Source organism: Oxyura jamaicensis, chromosome 14, assembly GCF_011077185.1.
Source record: "Oxyura jamaicensis isolate SHBP4307 breed ruddy duck chromosome 14, BPBGC_Ojam_1.0, whole genome shotgun sequence".
NCBI classification, from domain to species: domain Eukaryota; kingdom Metazoa; phylum Chordata; class Aves; order Anseriformes; family Anatidae; genus Oxyura; species Oxyura jamaicensis.
Window position 1 is genome coordinate 11,309,464 of NC_048906.1, and position 22,984 is coordinate 11,332,447.

At 48.1% G+C, this 22,984-nt stretch overlaps 1 protein-coding gene across 4 annotated transcripts in view; it reads right to left on the reverse strand.

Annotated features, from left to right (window-relative positions):
* The window catches only part of MGRN1 (mahogunin ring finger 1), a 54,122-nt gene that overhangs the window by 25,371 nt on the left and 5,767 nt on the right, over positions 1-22,984 (reverse strand). For all 4 annotated transcript variants that reach the window (XM_035339384.1, XM_035339385.1, XM_035339387.1 and 1 more), the window contains exons 2-5: positions 22,022-22,140; positions 19,547-19,635; positions 14,644-14,790; positions 2,454-2,571 (exon numbers count right to left, since the gene is read on the reverse strand). In XM_035339384.1, coding sequence (XP_035195275.1) covers positions 2,454-2,571; positions 14,644-14,790; positions 19,547-19,635; positions 22,022-22,140 — 473 coding nt within the window. The remainder of the gene's footprint in view (positions 1-2,453; positions 2,572-14,643; positions 14,791-19,546; positions 19,636-22,021; positions 22,141-22,984) is intronic.

A 22,984-nucleotide genomic window follows, 5' to 3' on the forward strand; every position in this document is an offset into this window, starting at 1 on the left:
CTACCAGAATCTCCTTCCAAAACAGCAGAGAAACACAGAGAACGTAAAAGTCTCATTGAGCCTCTCAGTACTTGTTAGAAGAGATTCATAGAGCCACTATTTTCTATTTTGCATTTTGGAACTATTCTAGCATGCCAGAATGAAAAAAAAAAAATAAAATGCACTAAGGACAATCGATTAACACTGCTGAAAGCAGCTTACGACTTTGCTTTGCCTTCTGCTCTGATTTATTCCGGTAAGACAAAAGTTCCTTTTTGCCCACTTGAAGGGAAAGTCACATCAGAGTAAAGCAACCAATTGTGGTTGCTTTGTGATATAAACTTTTTCATTCTCAGACATTCTCTTTAAGAGCCCATTTCACAATCATTTTTAGGGACCCGAAAATAACACAAGCCTTACACTACAGCTTGCAAGCAAACCAATATGTTACAAAAACAAAGTAAATTGTGTTTTTATAAAGTTTTTCCGCATAACAACTCAACGTAACACTATTTTCCATTCTGTTGGCCAGCCAAAAACAGCATCACATGTGAGCACTACACTGAGCAAAAATATGAACGAAATCTTTATTAATTTTTTTTGACAACGCTAACAATGAAGTTGGAAAGCGATCTGAAGCATGAAATTGTACACAGCTGAATGATAACACCCTGCCAGCTGTCAGATAGAAGTGCTGCATTTCAATGGACAATTAGGAAGGTTTAACATTTTGCTGGACTTAAGAGGAAAAAGAGTAACACAGCCAAAATGGGAGAAGAAACTCTTCTGATTCACGCTGCTTGTTCCACGTTTTCTCCACAACCAGAGCCCCCATAAAACCCATGAAACAGATCAGAGGATGCAGCAGAATCAAGCAAAGGGGACTAGAAGCTTACTTTTCCACAGCATCTCTCCCTCTAAGCTATCAAAGGAACATGGCTTTGGTACTCAAATTAAAACCTTGCTGGCAGGAACAAAAATGAAAATGAGGTTTCTCAATTTCTTTAAGAAGAAAGGGATCTGAGCTCCTACTTTTCAGCTCTCTCAGATGACAGAAGGGGTTGAAAAGCAGCTCTTCCAGGCTTTTGTAGGCTGAACTTGTGAAATCATATATTGGCAGAGAAGCCAGGACATCAGGAGACCAGACTCTGCAGGCTCTTGGTAACCACCACAGCATTTGTTAAAGCACGGGACTGATTCTAGTTAAAACTGTAAATTCAAGACAATAGCTATTCAAGCTTTTCAAAACACATTAAAGATGACTTTTTTTTTTTTTTTTAAAAAAAAAAGGTAGCTTTTCCTACCAGGACCCACATATTCAATGCCCTTATGCAGGCCTGGGAGCAGAAATGGAGCATTGTATCAGTTCTGACCTGGCAGAGGGGTCTGCAGGAACAAATATATTATCAATAGCTACAGACCAGCTCCTCTGCATCAGGAATGTCTTAGGGCAATGTTACACAGGAGAGGTCAAAGACCAAGGCCTCCCTGCCCTGTGTAACATGCAGGGGAAGCCCCTGGGCCAAAGTCTAGAGGCTCGAGAAGCAGAGAGTTACTGCCTGGGTTGGAATTTTGAAAAGATACCAAAATTAACAGGACTCCTTAGAGCTTGCTATGTAGCAAAAGCCACAGAGCTTAATTAAAAACAAGCCTTCGCCTGTTTGCAGTTATAGGTTCAACTAAAAGGAGGAAGGCATCCCATTATTCAGTATTAATGCACCAGTGAATCTGCCCTGGAGAGGAGAATATCCCCCCGCAGCACAGTACTGCTTGCTAATAACGCAGGACACAGCCCTTAAACAGAACAGGACTCTTAAAACAGCGGTCTCCAAGCTATTTTGATTTTTCACTCCCATCAGTAAAACAATTTTGGTCACACACTCCTAATATATGTGTACTGATTTATGAATGATATACATTTACTACTGAAGTTCTTCTCACCCCCCAGTGAATTGTCTTGCATCCACCCCATCTTGGGGACTAGAATCCAGTCTAGAGGACCAGCAAAAAATAAACAAAAATCAAGACAGACCTTTTCAGAGCTTCTAGCAACTCTATGCCAAGGTAACTGGGAAATATTTAGCAAATGAGCAGGGGCACATTTGTTCCTATAAGCTCTTTGGCTGGCAGGAAGAACAAGGCTGAAGAGCAGCAGGTTCCTCTTGGAACAGCTCCAGGGCCAATCTCTGCAGTCTCCCTCCTACGCCAGCTGTTGGGATGCCAGCTGATCGGTGATATTAGAAATCGCTGCTTTTGGTTTCTTTTCTTTCCTGTTTGCCTCACCCACCTGCCAAGTTCCCAGGCAGCGTTCATATCTGCTCTTCCCATGGCCCTGTTTGTCTCATACCCACAAAGCACACTACAGCAGCTGTGAGTGTGAATATTTCAGCTCCATTTCAGTGACACTACATGGAGACAAGTGCTTTTGGGGCAATGGAGTTGTGGAAAGCAGAGGGCACTAAGAAAAGACTTACCTCATCATCCTTCCAGTCCGAGAAATCAATCTTGAAGGAAGGCAGGGAGAATTGCTGGCTTACCCCTCTCTTGTAATGAACCGTCTCAGACTGCAGAGAGGGATTCTTTGTGCTGTATCTGAAGAAATGGGGGGAAAGAAAACTTGCTGTAACAAGTGATTGCTCTCCGCTAGGCTCTCATTCATTCACGCCTGTCTGCCTTTCAGGAATCAAAAGTGGCAGCTCTAAGAGGCAGAGCTGGCAGGGGCTGGCAGCCATTCATTGGGAGTACAAAAAGGGAAGGGAAAGGCAAGATGGTGAGCATGGGGAAGGGAAAGCAGCGCAGACAGGCAAGGTCTGATTGGATCCATACTGACCTGCCTGGAAACACCGGGGGTTGGAGGAGTAGTGGGGTGCAGCAGCCTAGCAAAAGCTAGCTCACTAAACCCAGAGCCGAGGCAATGCTGGCTTTCCACCCAGCACATAATTATTTTCTGCAGGTAACCCAGGAAGAAAGAGGACCGATCAAACAGCGTCAGCACACAACATGGCACCAAAAGCTCTCCCATGGCTCTGCAGGACAGCTCTGCAGTGAGAAACACTGCTCGGCACGGGATCATCCCGGTGGGCAAGGTCCCCTCAGACTGACTCCCCAGCCCTTTACATTCCTCACGTGCTTCCCCAGAGACGCCCCGCGGCGACCACCACCACTGGAGAGACCCCATCAGTCCTCCGCGCCACAAAGGGAAGAGTCACAGCTCTCCCGCTGTCCCAAGCCCCGGCACTGACACGCCAAACACCTCTGAGAGGGGGACCACAGCCACCAGCCAGCATCTTCTGCACGCAGAGCCCACTCGGCACCTTTGGCCCCAAGAGACATTTCACCTCCCGCTGGCCGTCTCCGCGTGCTGTGTGACTCGCAGCGGGCCTCAGTGGCAAACCAGGGGTTTTTGCCCCTTTCAGGCGGGTGGTTTCGGAGCTGGAGGCGCACAGCCTCTCACAGTGCTGGGTCCGGCACAGGAGGGGAGGCAGCGGGCTCCAAAGCGGGGTGGGAACATCTGAAGCTGGTTTTACCTCCAAAGCCTTTGTGCTGTTGACCTACCAACAGCGTGCTCAGAGTGTGTTGGCAAACTGCACAAAAAGCAGAAGAGCCCTCGTCCTACAGGCTGGCACTGCAGAAACAACAGACCTCCCCCAGCACACGGACAGACAGGTCTAGCTCCAGCTCGACAGGAACGATGTCAGCAGCCGCTCAGGACAATAGGATGTTCTCCCTTCTACACACTAACCCTTACTTCCTAGGCAGAGCTCCACAAAGCGAGCCTGGGAGGGTGCTGGCCTCCAGCCACTGCAAACATCGCTGGGCAGCTGCAAACCTGAAGCCTTGCCGACCGTTCAAACCTGACTGCCGCTGTCCGGGCCCAACCAGTCAGCCCAGGGCCCAACCGGTCAGCTACAGGGCCAGGCGTCGCGTTAGAACCAGGAATCCTATGTTGAGTTTTTCCTTAATTCAACTGGGATATCACGGAGGACAGCACCAGAGGGGAATCCAGGCATTGCTTTGCTGCGGCCTGTTCAGCGTGAAGCCGTGTTGAGCAGAGCAGTTAACAGAGCATGCACAAAAGCGAAGAAAAGAGAATCCTTACTTGTAAAACAGGATTCTGTACTCCTGAGGATGTTCAGCTGTCCTGAAATACAGACACAGCTCACAAACCACAGCTACGTAAGCAAAGGTTGGAAAGCTCTGAGCTGCTTCAGCCTAACCACACGTTGTGGAGGAGTGCAGCACACCAGAAGAGGATAGCAATTCCAAGCTTTTCTGCCTCAGAGGTAATACCTTCTGCTTTCTGTAAGCAAGGAGCAAGAGCTGGGCAGCTCACTTCCAGAGGTGGTGAAGCAAAAGCCACGGGAGAAGCTCAAGGTGCACGGTCAGGCAAGAGCTGCAGAAGCGAGCGTCACACCTGAGACCATCTGCCTAAGAAAAGGCCGAGCTGGAGGACAGCAGAGATGACCTGAGCAGGCACGCCTGAGCCTTAAACCCGCAAAAGAAGCTATGGAAAGTTTACACTCAAGAGCGCGGATGATGTAAGAGGATCAGTGCATGTGCAGAGAGAATGTAACGGGGGAGACGACCACGGTCACCAGTGGCTGGAGGACAAGGCGCAGCAGCTGCCCCTGCTTCCTGCCTAAAGCCAAGCACAGCTCCTGCAACTGTTTCATGCATGTTCTCTCTCTTGCGTTCAGAACTTAACCTCCCTAAAGCAAGGCACATTCTCAGGACCCAGCTGATGCAGAGGCCAAAGGAACCCCGCTCCTACATCCACCCAGCTTGGCTTGGGGGGACAGGCTCCCAGCACCCATACCCCCACCAGTTATGGGCCTCCCTACCTGATGTCAGAGTGCAGGAGCCCCCAGGGATGGCTGGCTGCCCTCCAGGGCTCAGGCCGGCATCATCCAATCCAGAGATTTAAAGCGCAACGATTAAGATTCATTTGGCAGCTGAAGTTGTAAGAACCTGAATACCAGTGGATGATGAATACTTATTAATTCCTCTCATATCCAAGAGGAAAATCCAGGCTCCCCACTGTCACGATCTGCTGCGTTTCCCTGGAAAGCTAGTGTAGCTCCAGCACCCTCCGAGGATCCAGGAGGCAATGGTCTCCCAGGCTTATCAAGTGTCACAAGATCCGTGTTAAATTCTAAGAGGCCACGATGAAGACCAGGATCACCACGTGCACTGCTCTTCCTGCCGAGGCAGGTGCCCTGTTATTTATGACAATACCTTACCCTCAAAGACTTTTGAACTGCACTGAAATTGTGCTGCTTTACTAGAAGGTCTCACTCCATCCTTTGCATTTAAAGCACGGTGTGGGAGAGATCAGAACGACAGATCTTTTATGTGTGACTTACAGAGCGAGCGATTGAGTGAAGTTTTATTTACTGAGTTGTCAAGCACAATGAATAGAGTAAGCCTGTATCTGGCTCCTTTTGTGGCTCTCTCAAAGCTTCCCAGCTCTGCAGAGAGGCACAATTCCCTCTGTGCAGCTGGGAAGGCAGGGGATGGAAAAGGGGCTTATCTATGGTGACAGCGGGTCAGGAACGTACTGGAACTGAAGGGCACAGGAGGAACAGGTGGTCGGAAATGGCCTGGATGCAGCAGCACTGGGAAAAGGGCGTAAATGTGCTCGTGGCAAGTGCCACAAAGGCAGGAGGACCTGCACTTAGCAGAGATCTCTGCTTGTCCACACCATGACTACAAAGGATCGAACTAATGAGAAAATCCACCCATCTGCCTTTTCACTTCAAGGAGGTATTAGCAACAAGTCCCACAGCTCACATCAGGCTGGCCATGAAGAATGTTTTAGCATCTTCTCATCTGGACAGTTTCCTGCACCAGGCAGAAATCTCCTCCAAGTTTAGAGCATGCAGTGGGTCCCTACTGAGAAAAATCACAGAAGTCTTAGCAGAAATGGGGTCACATAAGGTTCTCACCAAATATTTAACAGAAAACCAGATCACAATCAAGAGATGTAGGAGCTGCTGAGATAAGACACAGCCCCTTCAGAAATACTGATTAAAAAGCTCTCAAAGTATCTAAGAATATGCCAACTCTGACATCCCTCCAGATCACTCATGTTGCTTGCCACTCATGTGGCCTGCTGAAAAAATATGTGTAATCCATGTTCTGCTGGCACGCATTGCTCTACGTCCTTGAGAAAGGACATAACCCAGGTACACAGATTTCCTTAGCTGAAGAGCATGACAAAAACATCAAGGAAGCCTCCCCAAGTGAACCAAGAGGGATTTCTGCCTTCGAAATTTTTACTGTCTAGTCCACACTGCCAAAAAGCATGTCAGTCTTGGATGTGAACACTCGGACTGAATGCCTGGAGACCTGCAGCCAGCAACCAGTGGTGCATTCACAAGTCTTCTCTCCCCTGCCTTAGGTGCTGTGAGCTTACGGCAAGCAAGGGTGAAGAAGCTCTGTAGAACCAAGGAGACATGACAGAAAGGGAACATGTATTAATTATAGAGGATACCAGAGAAGAAACGCACTGCCCTTCCCTGCAGAAGGGCTGAAATCAGAACATCTGGGCTGCAGTTTTTCCAGACTGCACTAGGACAGCTCACAGTCCAGAAGGGAGACCTAACAAAACCGCCTTGCGATCGCTGGCAGCTCAGAACAACGAAGAAGTGGGATTTGTCCTATCAGATCAGTTCCAAACAGAAATCCCGGTCCGTGCTTTTTTCAACCTGTTTGCTCAGATATCGCAGACAGCTGTGAGAATCGCCAACAATGCCAGGTACCACACGACTGCCTGCAGCAGCAACCCCCAGCTTTGTCCGCAGGATTCGTGCATCTCACCTCCTCCTGTAAACTCTGTGACACATCTCTACTCCCACAGAGCAAAACTTACACCTCATGTTGACTGCTTCCTCCCCCTTCCAAACCCTTCCAGCCCCCCAAACAAGCTGTATAACAAAACCAGCAGATGAGATGCTGCAGCACAAGGATTTTGAGAGAACAGCAAATAATTTAAAATTATTTCCCAAGTCTCACTTCTCCACTATCAGCTGAGAAGCACTCACCGCCTGCAAGGAGAAGCTCAACCTGTGGCTCAAGCAGCTTCTCCCTAGACCCAGTCCAGGCTTGCTGCTGGGCACCTTAATTAGCTCCCAAACCACCAGGGGCATGCTGGTGCTTGGGAACCTGCTGAGCTGAGCTCTGTTGCCACAGGCTCACTGGAAGTGCAAAAAGAATGCATCCGGGAGCCTCAGTTGCACACAGCGCTGTCCAGTCCCCTTTCCTTAGAGGAAAGCACACAAGGAAATGGATGCAAGTAGCACCATGGCCCCAAGGTACTATTCCTGATTACTAACAGCTGCGAGAGCCTGCACTTGGAGAAGCCTCTCAACGAGACAACGGTCCTCTTCATTCAGCGCAGCTATGGATGTTGCTTGGCAATTTGCAGAGAACTGAAGACAAACCAGAGTTACTGAAGAGCCGCACAGGAGCTTTAGAAGGAACTCAGGAACCAGCTCTTCCACTGCTGCAGGCTGTGGCTGCCTGGCAGGCTCCATGTCCTCTTACAAGTGATGAGGAGGGAGCCAGTCATGTTCTGCTGATGTTCAAAGGGGGCAGGAGCTGATGTGGAGCAAGCACACTGGAGCCTCTCTCTTCCACCTGCACATCTCCTGTTTTGGTACAGGACCTGACAGGTCAGCTTTCGGGGAAGAAGGAAGTTGAACAAGCGTCCCAAATAACGCAAAGTGATTTTTTATTGATAAAAGGAACACAAAATGTAAGAAGGCCATAGACCCAGGTCTTAGAGTTAGGCAAGATCCAGCCCAAAGGATCTCCCACGCAGTTTGGAAGTTAATCAGGTGCTCAGCTGGTGTGCTACAGTCACTGCCACACGTGCTCTCTCCTCCTCCCCACCTCCACCCAGGATTAAACTTCCGCTCCAGGCCAGGGGGAAAAAAACACCTTACCATGCAACTGCAACCTCGCCATCCACATCCTGTTCCAGCACCTGCAGACATCCAGCTTCAGCTGCTGAGCTTACTGCAGGGAGAGCTGCACTCACGGCTCTAACCGGGCTTCAAAGCTGGTACTTACACAACAGCTACAGAGAGAGGCACAAAGGCCTGAACTCTTATTAAAGACAGAGGGTTTGTCTGTTCAATGAAGTCTATAGAATTTAGCTTTCCAACATGTGGACTTTGTACTCTGCAGTCCCTAGGGGACTGGTGTCTGCATGGATCAAAGCAGGCTTTGGCTGTAAAGGCTTGTGCCTAGCAGAAAACAGCACTTGCCTCTGATTTCTTCACACAGAAGAAATCTCTCTGCACAAAGAATTCATATTAATCACCACAGTCACCAGCCAAAAACAGCAAGAGCACCTTTCAAAGGCTCTGAATAGACAGGGGCTATTAAATAACCAAAGGAATATGAGTGCCGCTGTCTCTCCTACACAAGCTTTACTGAAAACAGCCATGCGCTGAGCTACACATTTCACTTGGATTTCATTTTGTGAACCAACTATTCAAATCTCCACACGCAGATGAAATGCATGATCTATTGCAGTGTTACGTCCACTGTCAGCTTGAAAGACTGTGGTAGGATGTTAGCAATGTGTAGCAGGCATTGCAAAACAAACAAGGAAATGGGATTTTAAAAATTCCAATACACCCATTTGTGCATCAGCAACACAAACAGCACAGCCCTAAAAAAGGGCAAGGACTGACAGAGCTAAACTGGACTGTTTTCATTGCGTTGTCTCTCTATAATGAAGAAACGGAGTCTGGCAACATTATTAGGACATGAGAGTATCTTTTCTGCCCAAAGAGGAATCTCTTTGTCATAAGAATGGACTGCAAAACTCAGATCTCTCACGTCATATTTATCATCAGCTCCTGATCTGCCTGGATTGTTCATGTCTTCAGAGCTGGCTGTTTTAAGTGCTTCCAGCTACAGGGCTGGTTTGACTTCTTCCCCTGAGGAAATAACCACTCCTGTCATGTTTTAACTGCACAATCCTTCCTGCTAGTCAGCAGGATACCTACAGCTGGAAAATTCCTAGGGGCTCTCCCAGGAACAGCCTAATAGTGAGCACATCGGGGCTTCTGCCAGAAAAGGAAAGGATGAGTTCAGCGAGCACACACAAAAAGAATATGAATGCCTCTGTAGCCTGCTCCAAAAAACATACCTGTCTGCTAAAACCAATGTGAGGGTATGAACATGTGAATGTTCACTGCAGGAAAAGGCTGGCTATGATCTGGAATTCCTTCAACTAGCTGTTCTCTAGGAACTGCTGAGAAGTACTGTTAGCCCTGTAACGACAACGCAATAGAGCCTCCTCTCATTTATCTGAGGGAAATTACAGGCTTAGCAAGTAGCTGATATACAGCTTCTGCACCTGCATGCTCATGCCTCCCATACAATAAGGCAGAGATTCTTTTAGCCCATCCTGGTCACCCTTTGCCTAGCTCCCGCATGCACACTTCCTCTGGCCTGCCCAAAACCTGTGCCCCAGAGTTCACCACGCTGATCAAACCCCATCATTCACTAATTCCCCATCCCTAAAATATCCTTCTGACTCAACATCCAAGGTTCTCTCTCCCACCAAACATCTTGCCCCCATCTCTGCCCAGCTCGCTCCCTGCAGCACAGGCCACAAGTCTCCAGAACTGCATCATCCCAAATGCCATCGCTAGTCTCCTCCATTTGTTTCCCCCAGGAGTTATTTCTCCATTTCAAGGCTCAACTTGTTAGAGCCCACTCCTTGATCTACCTTGGCCAAGTGACCTTCACGCTGCTGGCACCAGCTGAGCCCGCAGCATCCTCAAGTCTCCTCAAACTCCTTGTCCAGGAACACTGCAATAATCCAGCAAGTCTTTTGCGTGAGATGGCTGAACCCCTCCACCAGGGGGGCAGAGCTGCCTCTCTGACTAGAAAACCCAGTTAGCATCACAGATTCTGACAGGAAATCTGTTTGTAGGACGGTTTTGAAGGTGACAGGTACTGTTTTGCCTCAATGCCACTGAGCCTTGTCCTCATGGGTGAGCAGTCAAGCAGTTACCATGGTGTCCCCAGCCAAGCTCTTCTCTGCTTTCTACCCAGCTGCAGGGAAGCTGAAGCCAAAGAAAAGGACAAACTGAGAAACATCACGCTCTCCGAGGCAGCCAGATTACAGACTAACTCCCCAAGAGCACACCCACTGCTAACCAAAGATGAGGGCAGGTCCCCAGGGAAGACTCTGTGCTAAAGCGCATTGGCGGGACTGCCATAGGAAACACAAGCAAAGCAGGCCAATCTGACAACTTCCCAAAGACAATGGAAACAACCACAAAAATAAATAAAACTAAGGATAATGGGGGTCCTGAGCTGTTCAGAAGCAGATCACCGCAAATTCCCTGCCATTAAAAAGGCTCCAGACACAGGTAGATCTGGTCTCTGTTATCTTCTGGGTCATGCACCCACTGGTCCTCTGAGAACTAATGTGTTTTCATATAAAGAGCCCTTGAGCTCACCCTAACTGGGCAAAGATATTTCGATGGTCAAAGCAGAGGTCCCTTCCAGATTTAAACTAATTCCCATGTTGTCCAAGAGACTTCTACAGATATCTGCCCTAGCACCAGAAAGCACTGGACATCTTTCCATAGGAATATGGCCAGAGGTGTAGACAGCTTTACAACCACAAACAGCCACACGCATGCTTCCTCCACACTGTACTGGTCACCTATGGCCCCGCAGCGGTGACAATCCAGCTCCCTGTGAAATTCAGAGTTCAGCGGTTCAGGACGAGAGGACGGTGGTTGGGAGCTACACGTTACCAAGATTTTGGCTGGGAAACAGCGTAGCTGAACACAGCTCTGGGAACGTCTGCTGAATGCTCTCTGAGACAGGTCAGTACAGGCAGCACAGGCCCATACCGAGAAAGCCAGCAGCTTTTAAACGGAGCCCAAACAATTCTAGGAGGAAGCTTCCTGGACTGCAGAAACACTTCCCTTTGGTCATGGCTAGCTAATCATTAAGGCAGGCCTACAAAATGCAGGCAATGCAGGTGCCACGGCTCCAAGATGAGCAAAGGCACTACAACAAGCAATGCCCCTGTTCACTGAGAGCCACCTCCCCTCGCAGCCCTCCTCCCACTCCAAATTGCACGAACACAACAATGTTCCCAGCAGGAGTTTCACAGGAGCAGGAGCGCTGATGCTATCAGGATCCCGGATGCCATCAGGTTCAGCAGTTCTTCCAGCAGAGAAGCAAGAATAACTTGTTTAGCACTTCTAAGGAGCCATGCTGCAGGCCAGGGACTGGGAGGAAATTTCTGCTTTAGACAATGGTCCAGAAAGTTTCTCCCATTTTAGGGATTAGCATCAATTCAGGAAAGTGGAAAAAAAAAAGTGTTTTGTTTTAAAGAGAGTCTTCTTCACAAGCACTGGACACAACAATAAAGTTTAGAATTTATACACAGTGCAGCTTTTGCACATGCTTGTTCCTTAAATGTAGGTGTTAGCACCAAAATAAATGGAGAAAAAGGGAAAACTACCACCCCACACAGGGGAAGCTGCATTCCCATTAATGCACTAGAAATGCACTTAGAGCTCTAAGAACTCAGCCTGATTTTTTTTTTCCACTAGAACTTGAAAATAATAAATCAAAGTAATTATAGCACTGCCCTTTCAGAATTGCTTTGCAAAGCTGAAATCAGAGCTTCAAAAGGTTTTTTTTTTTACTAGCAGCCAGCAAATCCAGAGAAGCAGAGATGCCTACTTCGGGCAGCTGCACTAGCCCAAGACATGCTTCATGAGCCACTTCCACATGGAAAAATAGCCTGGGTTGAATTAAAGCAGCTTATAAAGTCTTTGTATCTCACTTCCCTCAGCCGTTATTACCTACACATCTGCATGAAATCAGGATCATGCCTTCCAAAAAGTTCACTGGCTTCTGGTACAGCCCCTCACGCCCCATTCTTATGTAACATTTATCATCCGAGAACTCCAGAGCAGAAACAAGACGCTTCATTACTCCTATACTATGGGGAAATTAAAGTATAGCTTATTAAATAAAAGGCCGGCAGTGGAAGCAAGAGCAGAATCCAAGTGCTTTGACTTTCAACATAAAGGTTTTGTGCACTGGGGACTGCTCCCACCCTAACAGGCAGCTCAGTATCGCCGGCCCCGTTTAGTTAGCAAGGAACGACGTCCGACTGCAGATCCTGGTTTCGTGCAGAGGCAGGCAGGGTTCATGAACAAAGGCTTCTCCTCCATCATCTGAACAGAGATCCATCTTTTGGTGAACCATGGGCAGGGTGGATTAAAAACTTTGTATTTTCAAAAATATTTTTCTCTGACGTTGACAGTTATGTTAATTTTCAGAAACTCCATCCAGGAACTAAATTTAAAAGCCATTGGGTATGTTTGCTGCATAAGCTTTAAAGAACAGACAACAGAACTGGGGGCAACCACTAGCTTAGTGCATGGTATGAAATTTCAGTGAAACACATTCTTAAGTGAACCAGAAACTGTGTTTTCCACCTCCTATCAACCGATAGAGTTCTGAGAGGACAGAGCTACTAGTTACAGAAGTGACAACACAGTCCAGAAACAATTAGTTCTATACAATAATAGCTTAATGGATGTATTACAGCTATCATTAAAGGCAAAACTTGTCTTAATAGCCTTTAAAAAGTCCAATGCAGAGCAGTTAAACCAACAAGTGCTGGTCTTGGGTGATAAACTTGTACTTTCCACCCCAGCACGGCTTGGTTAAAAAACAAAACTAAAAACCACATTTTTCTTTTAGAATAACATTCTAACACAAGAAAATGTAAGAGTCAGAAAGAATAAATTCAAAACTATATGCATACTCTTTCTAGACTTAGAGCCTTCATAAAATATAGTACAAAGTTTGATCTGAAGCTTACACTGAGTTGTAAATGCGAATGTTTCATTGTTACTGCTCAGTGGCAACCAAATTTTCATTTGGGATAAACTAACAAATGAGTATGCAAAACAAGAGTGATATAAATCAGCAAGTCTTGTTTTAGATCACTTCAGCCATGCCTGAAGTTTGACACCATAAATGCATCCACCCTGGCCACAGAGGCCCTCAGCTCTCCCCACTAGCCCATAGACGGTTTCCTTCTTATTTCAAAGCACAAGGAATGCTCTGCAGGGCAGCACAAGGGAAACTGGTCGCCTGTCCACGTTGTACCTGTATTAGGAAAAGAGGACTTCAATCTCCAAGGCTGCCATTCCAACACTTCACTAGCACTAAATTCACAGGAAACCTAAGGACCTAAGAGACAGAACACGGAAACTTTATCAGGATTTCTAAGGCACCCATGCGTGATGCTGATGCTACATTCAGCTCTGCTCAGGAAAACCTGGATCTAAACAGAAAAGGTTTTCTGAGTTTGGTGAGAGAGATTTTTCAAGCACTTAGAAAGAGCTAATTCACTCCCTCCCCCAAAATAAAGGCAGCCACAGGCTTCAACGGAAAAGAAGGGCCTAAACAAAAATCCTCGATCAGGATATCCTCCAGTTCGCAGGAACGCACATCTGGATGGGAGCATCGAGCTCGTCTCACTTCTAAAACTACCTCTCTCATTGATCATCAGTGGGCTGTTTATACTCTGCATAAAGCACACAAGCCATTTTATGGTTTTCATACATTTCTCCCTGCTGAAACCTCTGAAAATCACTTAAGTGAAACTTGACGTTACCCCTAAATCAAGAGCACAACTGCAGAAGCCGTCAGCGCTGCGTGCACAGAGCTGCTGATCAGCCAAAAGCCTCTACTAGAAGAAGCCAAGAGCTTCTGCAGCCTGAACCTTCCTTTACCCATAGAACAAGAATTCTTTTGTCCTATGGTTATTGGGAGCTTGCAGTAATGTACCAGCAGCTCCAGGATACCTACCACACATAAGGAAGAGCAAGTTTCAGCCAACCTAACCCTTAACAGAGAGGGGAAACTTTGTACTCTTACTGGATACAGTGTTGATTGGAATGGTTTAAATGTGATTTAGATAAAAAGGCTGGAAAATTTGTACAGATGCATTACTAGAATGAAACATATGGGGAAGACTCCACTGACCACATTTGGACCGTTCGTTTTACAGCTACCCAAAACAGCCTGTACCTAGCAGGAAGCATACAGTCAGGGTTTCTGGGCAGTAAACCCTCCTAACAGCCGTCTCTCAATAGCCTGTTTTGAGGTGGTCGTTCACCCCAGAAGGGGCTTTAGGTGGGCCTCAATTCCACACAGATTCGCTATGTAAATGTCAGACTGAACTTCCCTTTGGTGGCCCAGATGCTCCCATCACAGGGAACATAAAAATCCAGTGACCCGGGTGATGGGGAAAAAACAGGTAGTGTTTGAGGGGAAACTATGGTGTTTTTTTGTTTAATTTCATAAATCATCTTGCTTACAAAGCATACAGCCATGAGCTCCTCTCCTTTGTTGCACACAGAATGGTTTCCCCACACCCAAAAGATGAACCAAAAAGGGAATGAGAGAGGAAATTGACTTTGTGGGGGAAGGAAGTGAAAGCAATATTCAAAGCTATCAGAACATATAAAACAAAACTGAGATTTCACCTGTGGCAGCATTGTCTCACTGGTGATTAACAAGAGATGTTAGATGTGCTTATCGCCCAAGAGCTCCTGTACCCCTCCACATGCCCACAAGCCCAGGACTTACACTGCCATGCCACCGACAAACTCCTCCGTAGCCTGGCAGTAGATTGTGATGGCAACACGGGCATCCGCATCGAACGTGAACTCCAGGCTGTACAGGACCTTCTGCTTCCCATTCTCCTCAGTAGGACTGTCAACATCATCTTTATACCTGAAAGACAACGCCAGAGGATTAAAACACGAGGCCTTCATTAGTGACAAAGTTCACTCTGAAAATCAGGACAAAAGTTCCCCAGGCTAGGTTTCCTGGGCAGGCAAGGCACCACGGGCTTCCACAATGCCCAGGAGATTTCCGTTCTTTCCTCTGAGGAGACTTCTTCCGAGATTTGTCCAAAGTTATTATGACAGGTATTAAGTTATTTGTCCAAAGTGAATTACGCAGAAATGATGTTGAGGGATCTTACCCGGTCTGACAGCCTTGGAAAGAGCCAAGGTGACCTACTGAACATCAAACGTTAGGAGAAGAAACGTTCATGACTGAAGCTTACATACATTTATTACAGAAATAAAAATTAAGCATTCAACTGCCAAACAGATGCATGATAACTAATTCAAAAATGACAAGGTATTTCAATAAACATAAGGGGAGTCATAACTTGGATTGGGGCTACTGGACAGCTGGATCCAACCGTGCGACGGCTGATCACCACCGCAGATTGCTCCTTCTCCCTGCCCCAGGAGAACAGCTGGTGTGAAGCACACAGGGCAGCGAGGTACGGCACCGGACGAGCAGTGAGCTACGGCACGCCAATGGCCAGGGAGAGCAACAGATCCTGGAACAAGCAGCAAACGCAACGTACCGCGTGGAGAGCTCCCCTGCCCCTGAGCACCGTGTGACGGGGAGGATGTGATTCACCGGCAGAGCAGAAGCAGATCCTTAAAGGTAAGTTCAAATCCCACCGTCAGCCTACAACTTCAGGTACCACCACTGGTTCGTGTGCTGTGTAGGAGTGGTGAACGCAGCGGGTTGGCTTTGAGGAGCGTACAACAACACTGCTTTGTTGCCCAGTCCCACCGTCCATCAGCGGCAGCTTCACTGCCAGGATGCCTGGGTCAAAGCCAGGCAGCTGAACTATTCAGAAGCAGCTTGGCACCATCCCTGACTTCACAGTATCACTCAGCCTCTCCCTTCATTAAAGGGCCTCCACAAACACGCTGCACTGATGGAATGAGCCAGGAATGGGCTAGGCATACCTCCATAACTCAATCTAAAAATTGTCAAGGGAATCCGTATTTACCAGGTTCACTGAGATGTAATAACCGCTGCCTAATCAAGAGAGTTCCAGCATGAATTTTACTTAATGTGCTGAACAAGAATGAAACGTTCAGCTCCAGCGAATTAATACAGAAGGTGCAAAATAAAGTCTAAGAGCCGTATAATCAAATACCTTGTAAACACTTGTAACAACGTGACCTCAACAAATGGTTATCTCTATGGCATACACCTGCATTCCTGTCTGAAGGAGCTGGAGAGCTCAAAATGAGACTTCTGCCAGACATTCACCTAGGTCAGAACAGGAACTCTCATGCTCCCAGCTTCACCTCTGCACCTCCTCGCCAGCATTCAGAACATGCTCCCACACTTTCAAGGAGAAAAGGGGTGAAACCTGGACTAGAACAGATCTGGTGCCCTGGATAACCCCTGAGTGCTGACTGTAACCAAGTACCTGGTGAGAGGTTTGCTGTAGGCTGCACCTGCTGCGAAGTAGTAGAGCCAGAGCCCTGTCTGCCTGGAGCAGCATCACCGGAGCAAGGGGCAAAGCACACGTGTCTGAACAGCGGCAGCCACGGCAAGGCTGCATACACATCTTGCCATCTTCGTGCCTGGTGCTGGTGGTCAAGGAAAATGTCAGCCGCATAACAAGGACTTCATGTGAGGAAAGACTGCATAAGCAGCTCTGCCAGCCAGCAGCTGGACCAAGGAACAAGCAAAGACTATTTCGGTGCATGCTTTGAGAGGCAGAGACATCTCATGTTCCACCTGAAGGTGCAGGAGCAGTGGAATGTAACTTCAGGGGACTAACAAGACAAAACCACACATGCTGCATTCCTCCCATCTTTACAACAAAAGTGGCATACGAGGAGGTGGTTCAGAAGTTTCAAGAGCTCTTCTGTCTCCACCTGCACTCAAAGCTTACAGTGTACGTTTATTTAGTCAACACCTACAGACAAGGATGATGTGAGGTGGCCACAGATGCATGCATAGATTTAGAAACCTGTGACTTTGCTAGGTGTGCCTTTTGGTCATGCACACAAGTTAATCACAGCCTTCACAATCACTTGTATAGAGCAGAAGAGACCGACCACCTCCGAGAACAAATAGCTGACCCAGTGCTAAGATGAAAAAGGCAAAGCAGGATGACCAAGGGAGCTGAGGACCACTTGGTCTGACGTCGCTTCTGGATAAAGCAATGGAAATACTGCATCTTTTTGCTTGTCTGTTAAAGAATTAAAAGATAAAGATATAATTAACAGCAGCCATGACGGTGTTACAGAAACAGGTCAAGTCGATCCTGATTTCATCCTCTGAAGAGATTAAAAAGTTTGACCGACAACTTGGTAGACACGCAGTGTAAATGTTAAGTACTGTGGGACTTAGCATGAGATATGTGAATAAATGGATTACATTTATCCACAGGGCAATCACCACATGAAGTCAGAACTGGCTGACATCCCTACGAGCTTTCACATTGTTGTGCCATGATGATCTGCTCCACAGACCACACCGAAGAAGAGCGCGAGCCAGGGTGCAACTGCAGCGGGAAACGCACTGCCTCGTGAGCTGACCTTCCTCCTGCAACTGGACGTGCCTCTGCTTTGGGGAGTCTGGACCAGCCCACGAGGTACTTCAGCTCTGAAAGACAGCCTTCAAGCCAGGACCAAGAGGGGCACGAGACAGACACAAGACTTTTCTGCCCGTGGTTAACAGCAAAACTCGTGCTACCCTCCTCTGAGGCTCGCAGAGCCTCATCCTGCTGGAAGTTAAGCACTCTCACGAGGCATCAAAGACTCAGAACTTCGACACCAATATCCACAGGAGTTTTGCTTCTCTCCAAAGCTGTTTTAAATATTCAGGATTTGGCAAGGCTCAGGATTTTGTCTGGTCAGAGCAGGGCAGAAAGCCTGGGTGAAGATTTCCTCCTGTTCCTCCACAAAGCTCTATACTCCAAATTATGGGTCACCACCCTGTTCAGACGTGATCAAGGGATTTTCAGTTAAACACAAGCAGAACCTCATGGCTCGCAAGGACCAAATGGCTTGATAAACCATCAAAATCTACCTGGTACCTAAACACTCAGCTCAACATTACTTTATTTGGTGAAGGAGGTGAAAATTTAACTGCTTCTGGAAAGAACCTCCAAGGTTTAACCGCTGCTTGCCTATAAATCCGGATGGAGAGGGCACAAAGTGTCTTTACGTGTACAGAGGGAGAAAGGAAGCGTCTCCAGCCCAGATCGGTGGAAAAGCACAAGACAGAATGCGCCCTTGGGGACTGGCAATTAAAATCCCATTCTGGGTCTACATTGTTATAAAATGAAATAGAATAATGATGGTGGTGCTGGCGTCAGCACTAACACAGCAGCACAAGAGCCTGGAGAGCCCATGAGGCAGAGAAAGAATCAACAGTACAGGGAATTACAAGGGATGCAAACCCTGTCAGTGCAAAGACACTGCCAAGGTACCTGGACGTTACACTCCCAACAGCCCAGGAGCTACAGCTCTGCTTGGGAGGGCAGGACGTGAACTCACAGAAAGCAAAGCGACAGAGCTGCGTGTACTACACCCGCCCAACTCCTCCATTCACAGCAAGCCCGCTCCCTTTGAAAAAGGCCACTTTCCCCTCGGCTTCCAACAGATGTTGTGCTGTGTATGCGGACGTTTGAAAGGAGAATGAAACGCCCTTTCCACAGCGAGTCCTGGGAGGAAAGGGAGACTTTTGTCTAGAGAAGTACTTCCCACCCTGAAAAAGCTGGACAGCATTCGGAGCAGTTCATCAGCGGTTGCTTCTTCAGACGTTCTTCCTTCTTTTCCTATTCAAACAGTTTTGAAACCACTGGTATTTAAAAAAAAAAGAGAAAAACAAACTCGTGTTTTGCGCTGCTATGACTCGAATTACTCACATTACGCCATGCGCTCAGAATCACCTTGGCTGAGAGCTGAAGCTGGCCCCCTGCCAGTACTCCAGCCCCGTGCCCGTAACACAGAATTCAGAGCGACTCGAGGACCTTTGAGAAATGCTTTGGCTGGCCACCTGCCCAGCCGCTCGGACCAAAACAAAGCGCTGTGCGCTGGGCCCCTGTTCCTCAGCCATATGTCTGGAAGCGGGCAGCCCAAGGGCTGTGTTAACCATTGCACTTAACCCAGAATTCACATTTTTGCTAGCGCTGCTTTAGATCTCAGCGTTAAGCGGTGAAAGGTGAGAGATCTCCAAGATTACCCAGACCTCCTTCCCCTGCTGACGGGACGCAAGCCATTTAAACAAGCACATAACGCTACGACCAAACTTAATCTTGGCAGCAGAAGAAACCTGAGGAAGTTTCACTCAAGACCAATCAGCCTTCCCAGCCAGCGACTTGCACCAGAAACAACTACTTGCTGGCTTGCACAACAATGCAGAATGGAATCTGTCTGCAAGGTTTACTGACCTGACTAATATCTTCCATTTGTGCTAACGATTCCAGGCAAAAACCAAGGCTTTGTTTACCACTCTCGTTTCTCCTGTAGACAGAGACCAGACGCTGGTTCTCTCTTGAAATACAGATTAGGAGCACATGAACTACACGAAAGCTCTGATGAAACAAAGATTTGGGATCCAGCTATTTGTTCAAAACCTGATTGAATTCAGTTTAGCCCCGGATACCAATCGCTGGGTTGAATGAAACAAAGAGTTCGGGCAAGAACAGTACCTCACAAGGCGGAGAGAGTCTTTGCGGATATTCACCAGACTTCTCAGTGTCTTCACAGGCTCATGTGGAGCTGGAGTTACATAGGGAAACTGAAATAAAAATGCAAATGATTGTCTTATTATTGTACAGTTGAAGGCAGCAGCATGCTACCTGACAAACAATTTACCCCAATCAAGAAACACCTCTGAGCGTGCTCAGTACAACAGCGGCCACAAGGAACAGCAACAGAGAATTATATTTACGGACAAATAAAGCCTGCTTCAGAGTGAAAATCGTGCTCTGGCCCAGCAGTAGTTCAAACCAGGAGCACGTCCTTCAACAAGGGGCGCTTTCACAAGCTCTTTTTCTGCACTCTGAGTTTGCAGTCTAGAAAGCCTCGCTCTCAGGAGCTTTTGTTTAGCTTTTATTTCCACTAAAGAAATGACCTCCAGCTTGAGCAGAGGAAATGCAGCTTTCATGTGTGTTACAGCATGCAAACAGCGATGTGGCTGCTAATCAGCATGCACAGGCTCTGGATTACCAGGGAGAACTCTTTTATTCTGAAACAATGAGGCAAATGTTCCGGGGGAAAAAAAAAAGAGAGAGACAGGAATAGGGGGTCTCAGCCTATTTCACAGTCAAGAGACCTTCTCTCACAGGTTGTCCTTAAACACAGGAGGACGTGGCTTCAGGCTGGGATTCTCCACGCTGGTCCCAGAACCCCCACGGGGCAGTGTGAGGAGTGCTGCGGGGCCCAGCACCCTTACGGCTGCGCCTCCCGCCTGCTCGGGGCACTCTGAGGCAGAAACGCGTGCACACCCAGCTGCCAGGTCTGGCAGGTGCTCAGACTGGAAATGCAGGCACACCACCTCAGAGCAACAGCACGACACAAAGACAGAGCTCCGGGACGCGCTTTCAGGCTGGAGGTTCCTCTGGATGTAACCAGCAGCTGCACGAGGGTTGTGGTCCCTCGAACACACAGCTCCCAGGGCCCCGCAGCACTGCGGAACTACCAGGCAGCGTGACTGATGTGGAGGGGAAGCATCAGGGACCACCGATACACCTGTCTCCTTAGAAATGAGGGATCTGCTGAAGAGGCAGACAAATGCTGCTTCTGCTGAGCTTTGGGGCAGCTCCAGGACACAACCCTTCAGCACTGTCCGCTCAGGTCTCAAAAACATCGGTGGGACAAGAAACAGAGCCTGAAAGAAAACATGCTGGTTCCTGACCAACAGGAGAATGCCACAGATGATCCCATGGCACAGCCACAAGCAGCAGAGAATCGACAGGGTTGGCTTTCACTTTCTTTGCGACCTGACTGCTCAACACTGTGGTCAGCGGCACTGCTGTGCGCACAGCAGTCAAGACCTCAGTTATTCAAAAAAAAAAAAGAGAAATTGGCCCAATTCCACCAAGTAGTTTTGCTGCTGCATGTTCCAAGCGTTTTCTCTTGAAGATTAATCGGAGCTGCCAAAGGGCATTAACTTTACATAGGCAAGCTATATACCACGACAGCCTCCCTCTCTTAAGCCTACTTGGCAAACGTCCCACTGTGCTAATAGAGTTCTCACCCACTCCCCTCTGAAGAAATGACGAAATTCAGTGCGAGGATGTCTGCAAGGAAACCCAGGCTGAGACATGCAGATGATTTAACTCTGAGACTCCAGGGTTAGTGCCTACAGCCACAGGCACGCGGGAGATTTAACTAACAGTTGTGTCTTCTGCTGTCACTGGAAGTCACGGAGCAAAGGAAAAGCGGTCGGCTTTTAATCGCTGTCCTGCATGGGTCCTGCACGCAGACAGCACAGGATATTTGGCGAGCATCCCCAAGCCTGCACAGCACTGTTACGCCCAGAAGAATTTCCATGTGAAGTCCCTCCTTCCTAATTCTGCTGCTCATCTGCACTTCCTGCTTAAACAGCGGCTCTCTGCGTGCTCGCTTGTCCTCCCCTGCGGAGCCCTCTGAAACAACCACGGTCTTGAGAAGATGAGAAGACCCAGGGCACAGCCGTCCCTGCCTCAGTTTCCCCCGCTGTAAAACAGGATGATACTAAACTCCCTCTGAGCTGTACGAGCACGAATTAACTAATCCTGCCAGCTTTGTGAAGATGAGAGCCGTTACATCATTTGTTTCTTTTCCATGTTTTGAAGCTCCAGAAACATCGAGGAAAACAGCTGGCAAAGCAAGCAGCTCTTCTCCCTTTCCTCTGCGGCACTCTGAAAACATCTCCAAATGGCTCCTCACCTTTTGGTTGGTTGTAAGCAGTTCTGAGATGCAAGAGAAACCTCAAACATGATCCTTGCATGAAATCCCTACCTGCCCCTCACGCCAGTGTTGTTGCCTGCTCCCACAAAAGAACAAGCCAAGCGCTGGAGCAGGCAGCTTTTTAGTCTCGTAAGGTATCTGTGAGCCCCAAAGTACCCCCACGTTCCGACTGGGAAATCTGAAGAAGAGACTTTCTGAGCAGAGAAGTGTAACAGAATAGAGGAACTTGCCTGAACGGGTCTGTTCCCAAGGAAGTTTAGATCCATGTTCTCGCCAAAAAGGTAGCCCTCGGGGTGAGGGGTGTCAAACTTCTCGCCTCCCATGAAGAAGTGACTTGCAAAGTAGTTTCCTAGAAAAAATAATAATAATAAACACCAGGGAACAGAAGGACTTGGACTTTATGGTCCTCATGGGCCCCTTCCAACTCAGGATATTCTACGAAAAAATCTAAACGAATGCTTCCTAGAGAACAGCTGGCCTGTGCCGTTCTCAATTCCCAAGTATTCAAGAGCACACGACACAAAAACACTTGCTAGTTCTCCTTCCCTGTACTACACAAGGCCACTGCCAACAGCAGAAGCAGAAAAAAAATCACCCTGGAATAAATCCTTGCACAGAGAGCATCGCGCTCCGCTTGTTTCCAGGACACAGACGGCTCTTCTCAACCCTCCTCAGTCCTGGCGAATCCTTCCCCCTTTTCCCAGTCCCCCACGGAGCACCGGCCTGCTCAGGGGAGGAAGGGGCTTCCTCGGGCTCTCTCCGGCACCAGAGGAGCTCCTGCTGGGCATCTCCCAGGGCTAGAGCCGCACAAAACCTCTCCTGTGCCTGCTAGGCAACGTGCCCAGCTCCTGAATTTGACCAACACGGGAGCTCTAAATGCAGAACACGGACGTCTGGAAGAGAGAAGCCCTGGGACTGACGGAACCGAACCTCAGCTCTGAGAGCTTCACCACAGGTTTGTTCCTTTGAGCACCACGGCACAAATTGCAGGAGATGGGCGTGCAAGGCCACTGGGATTCTGAATTAAATCATTAACTTTGCAAATTAACTCTGGAGCACAGTTACCTGCAAAGTCACACCGCACCCACCCAGGTATACGGGAGCACATCTTCCAGAGAGACTCTGGGAAAACGCCTACGTGTGAACTTCCTGCAGTTCCGTGTCCAGAGGGGGCGGTATCAGGAGAGCACGAA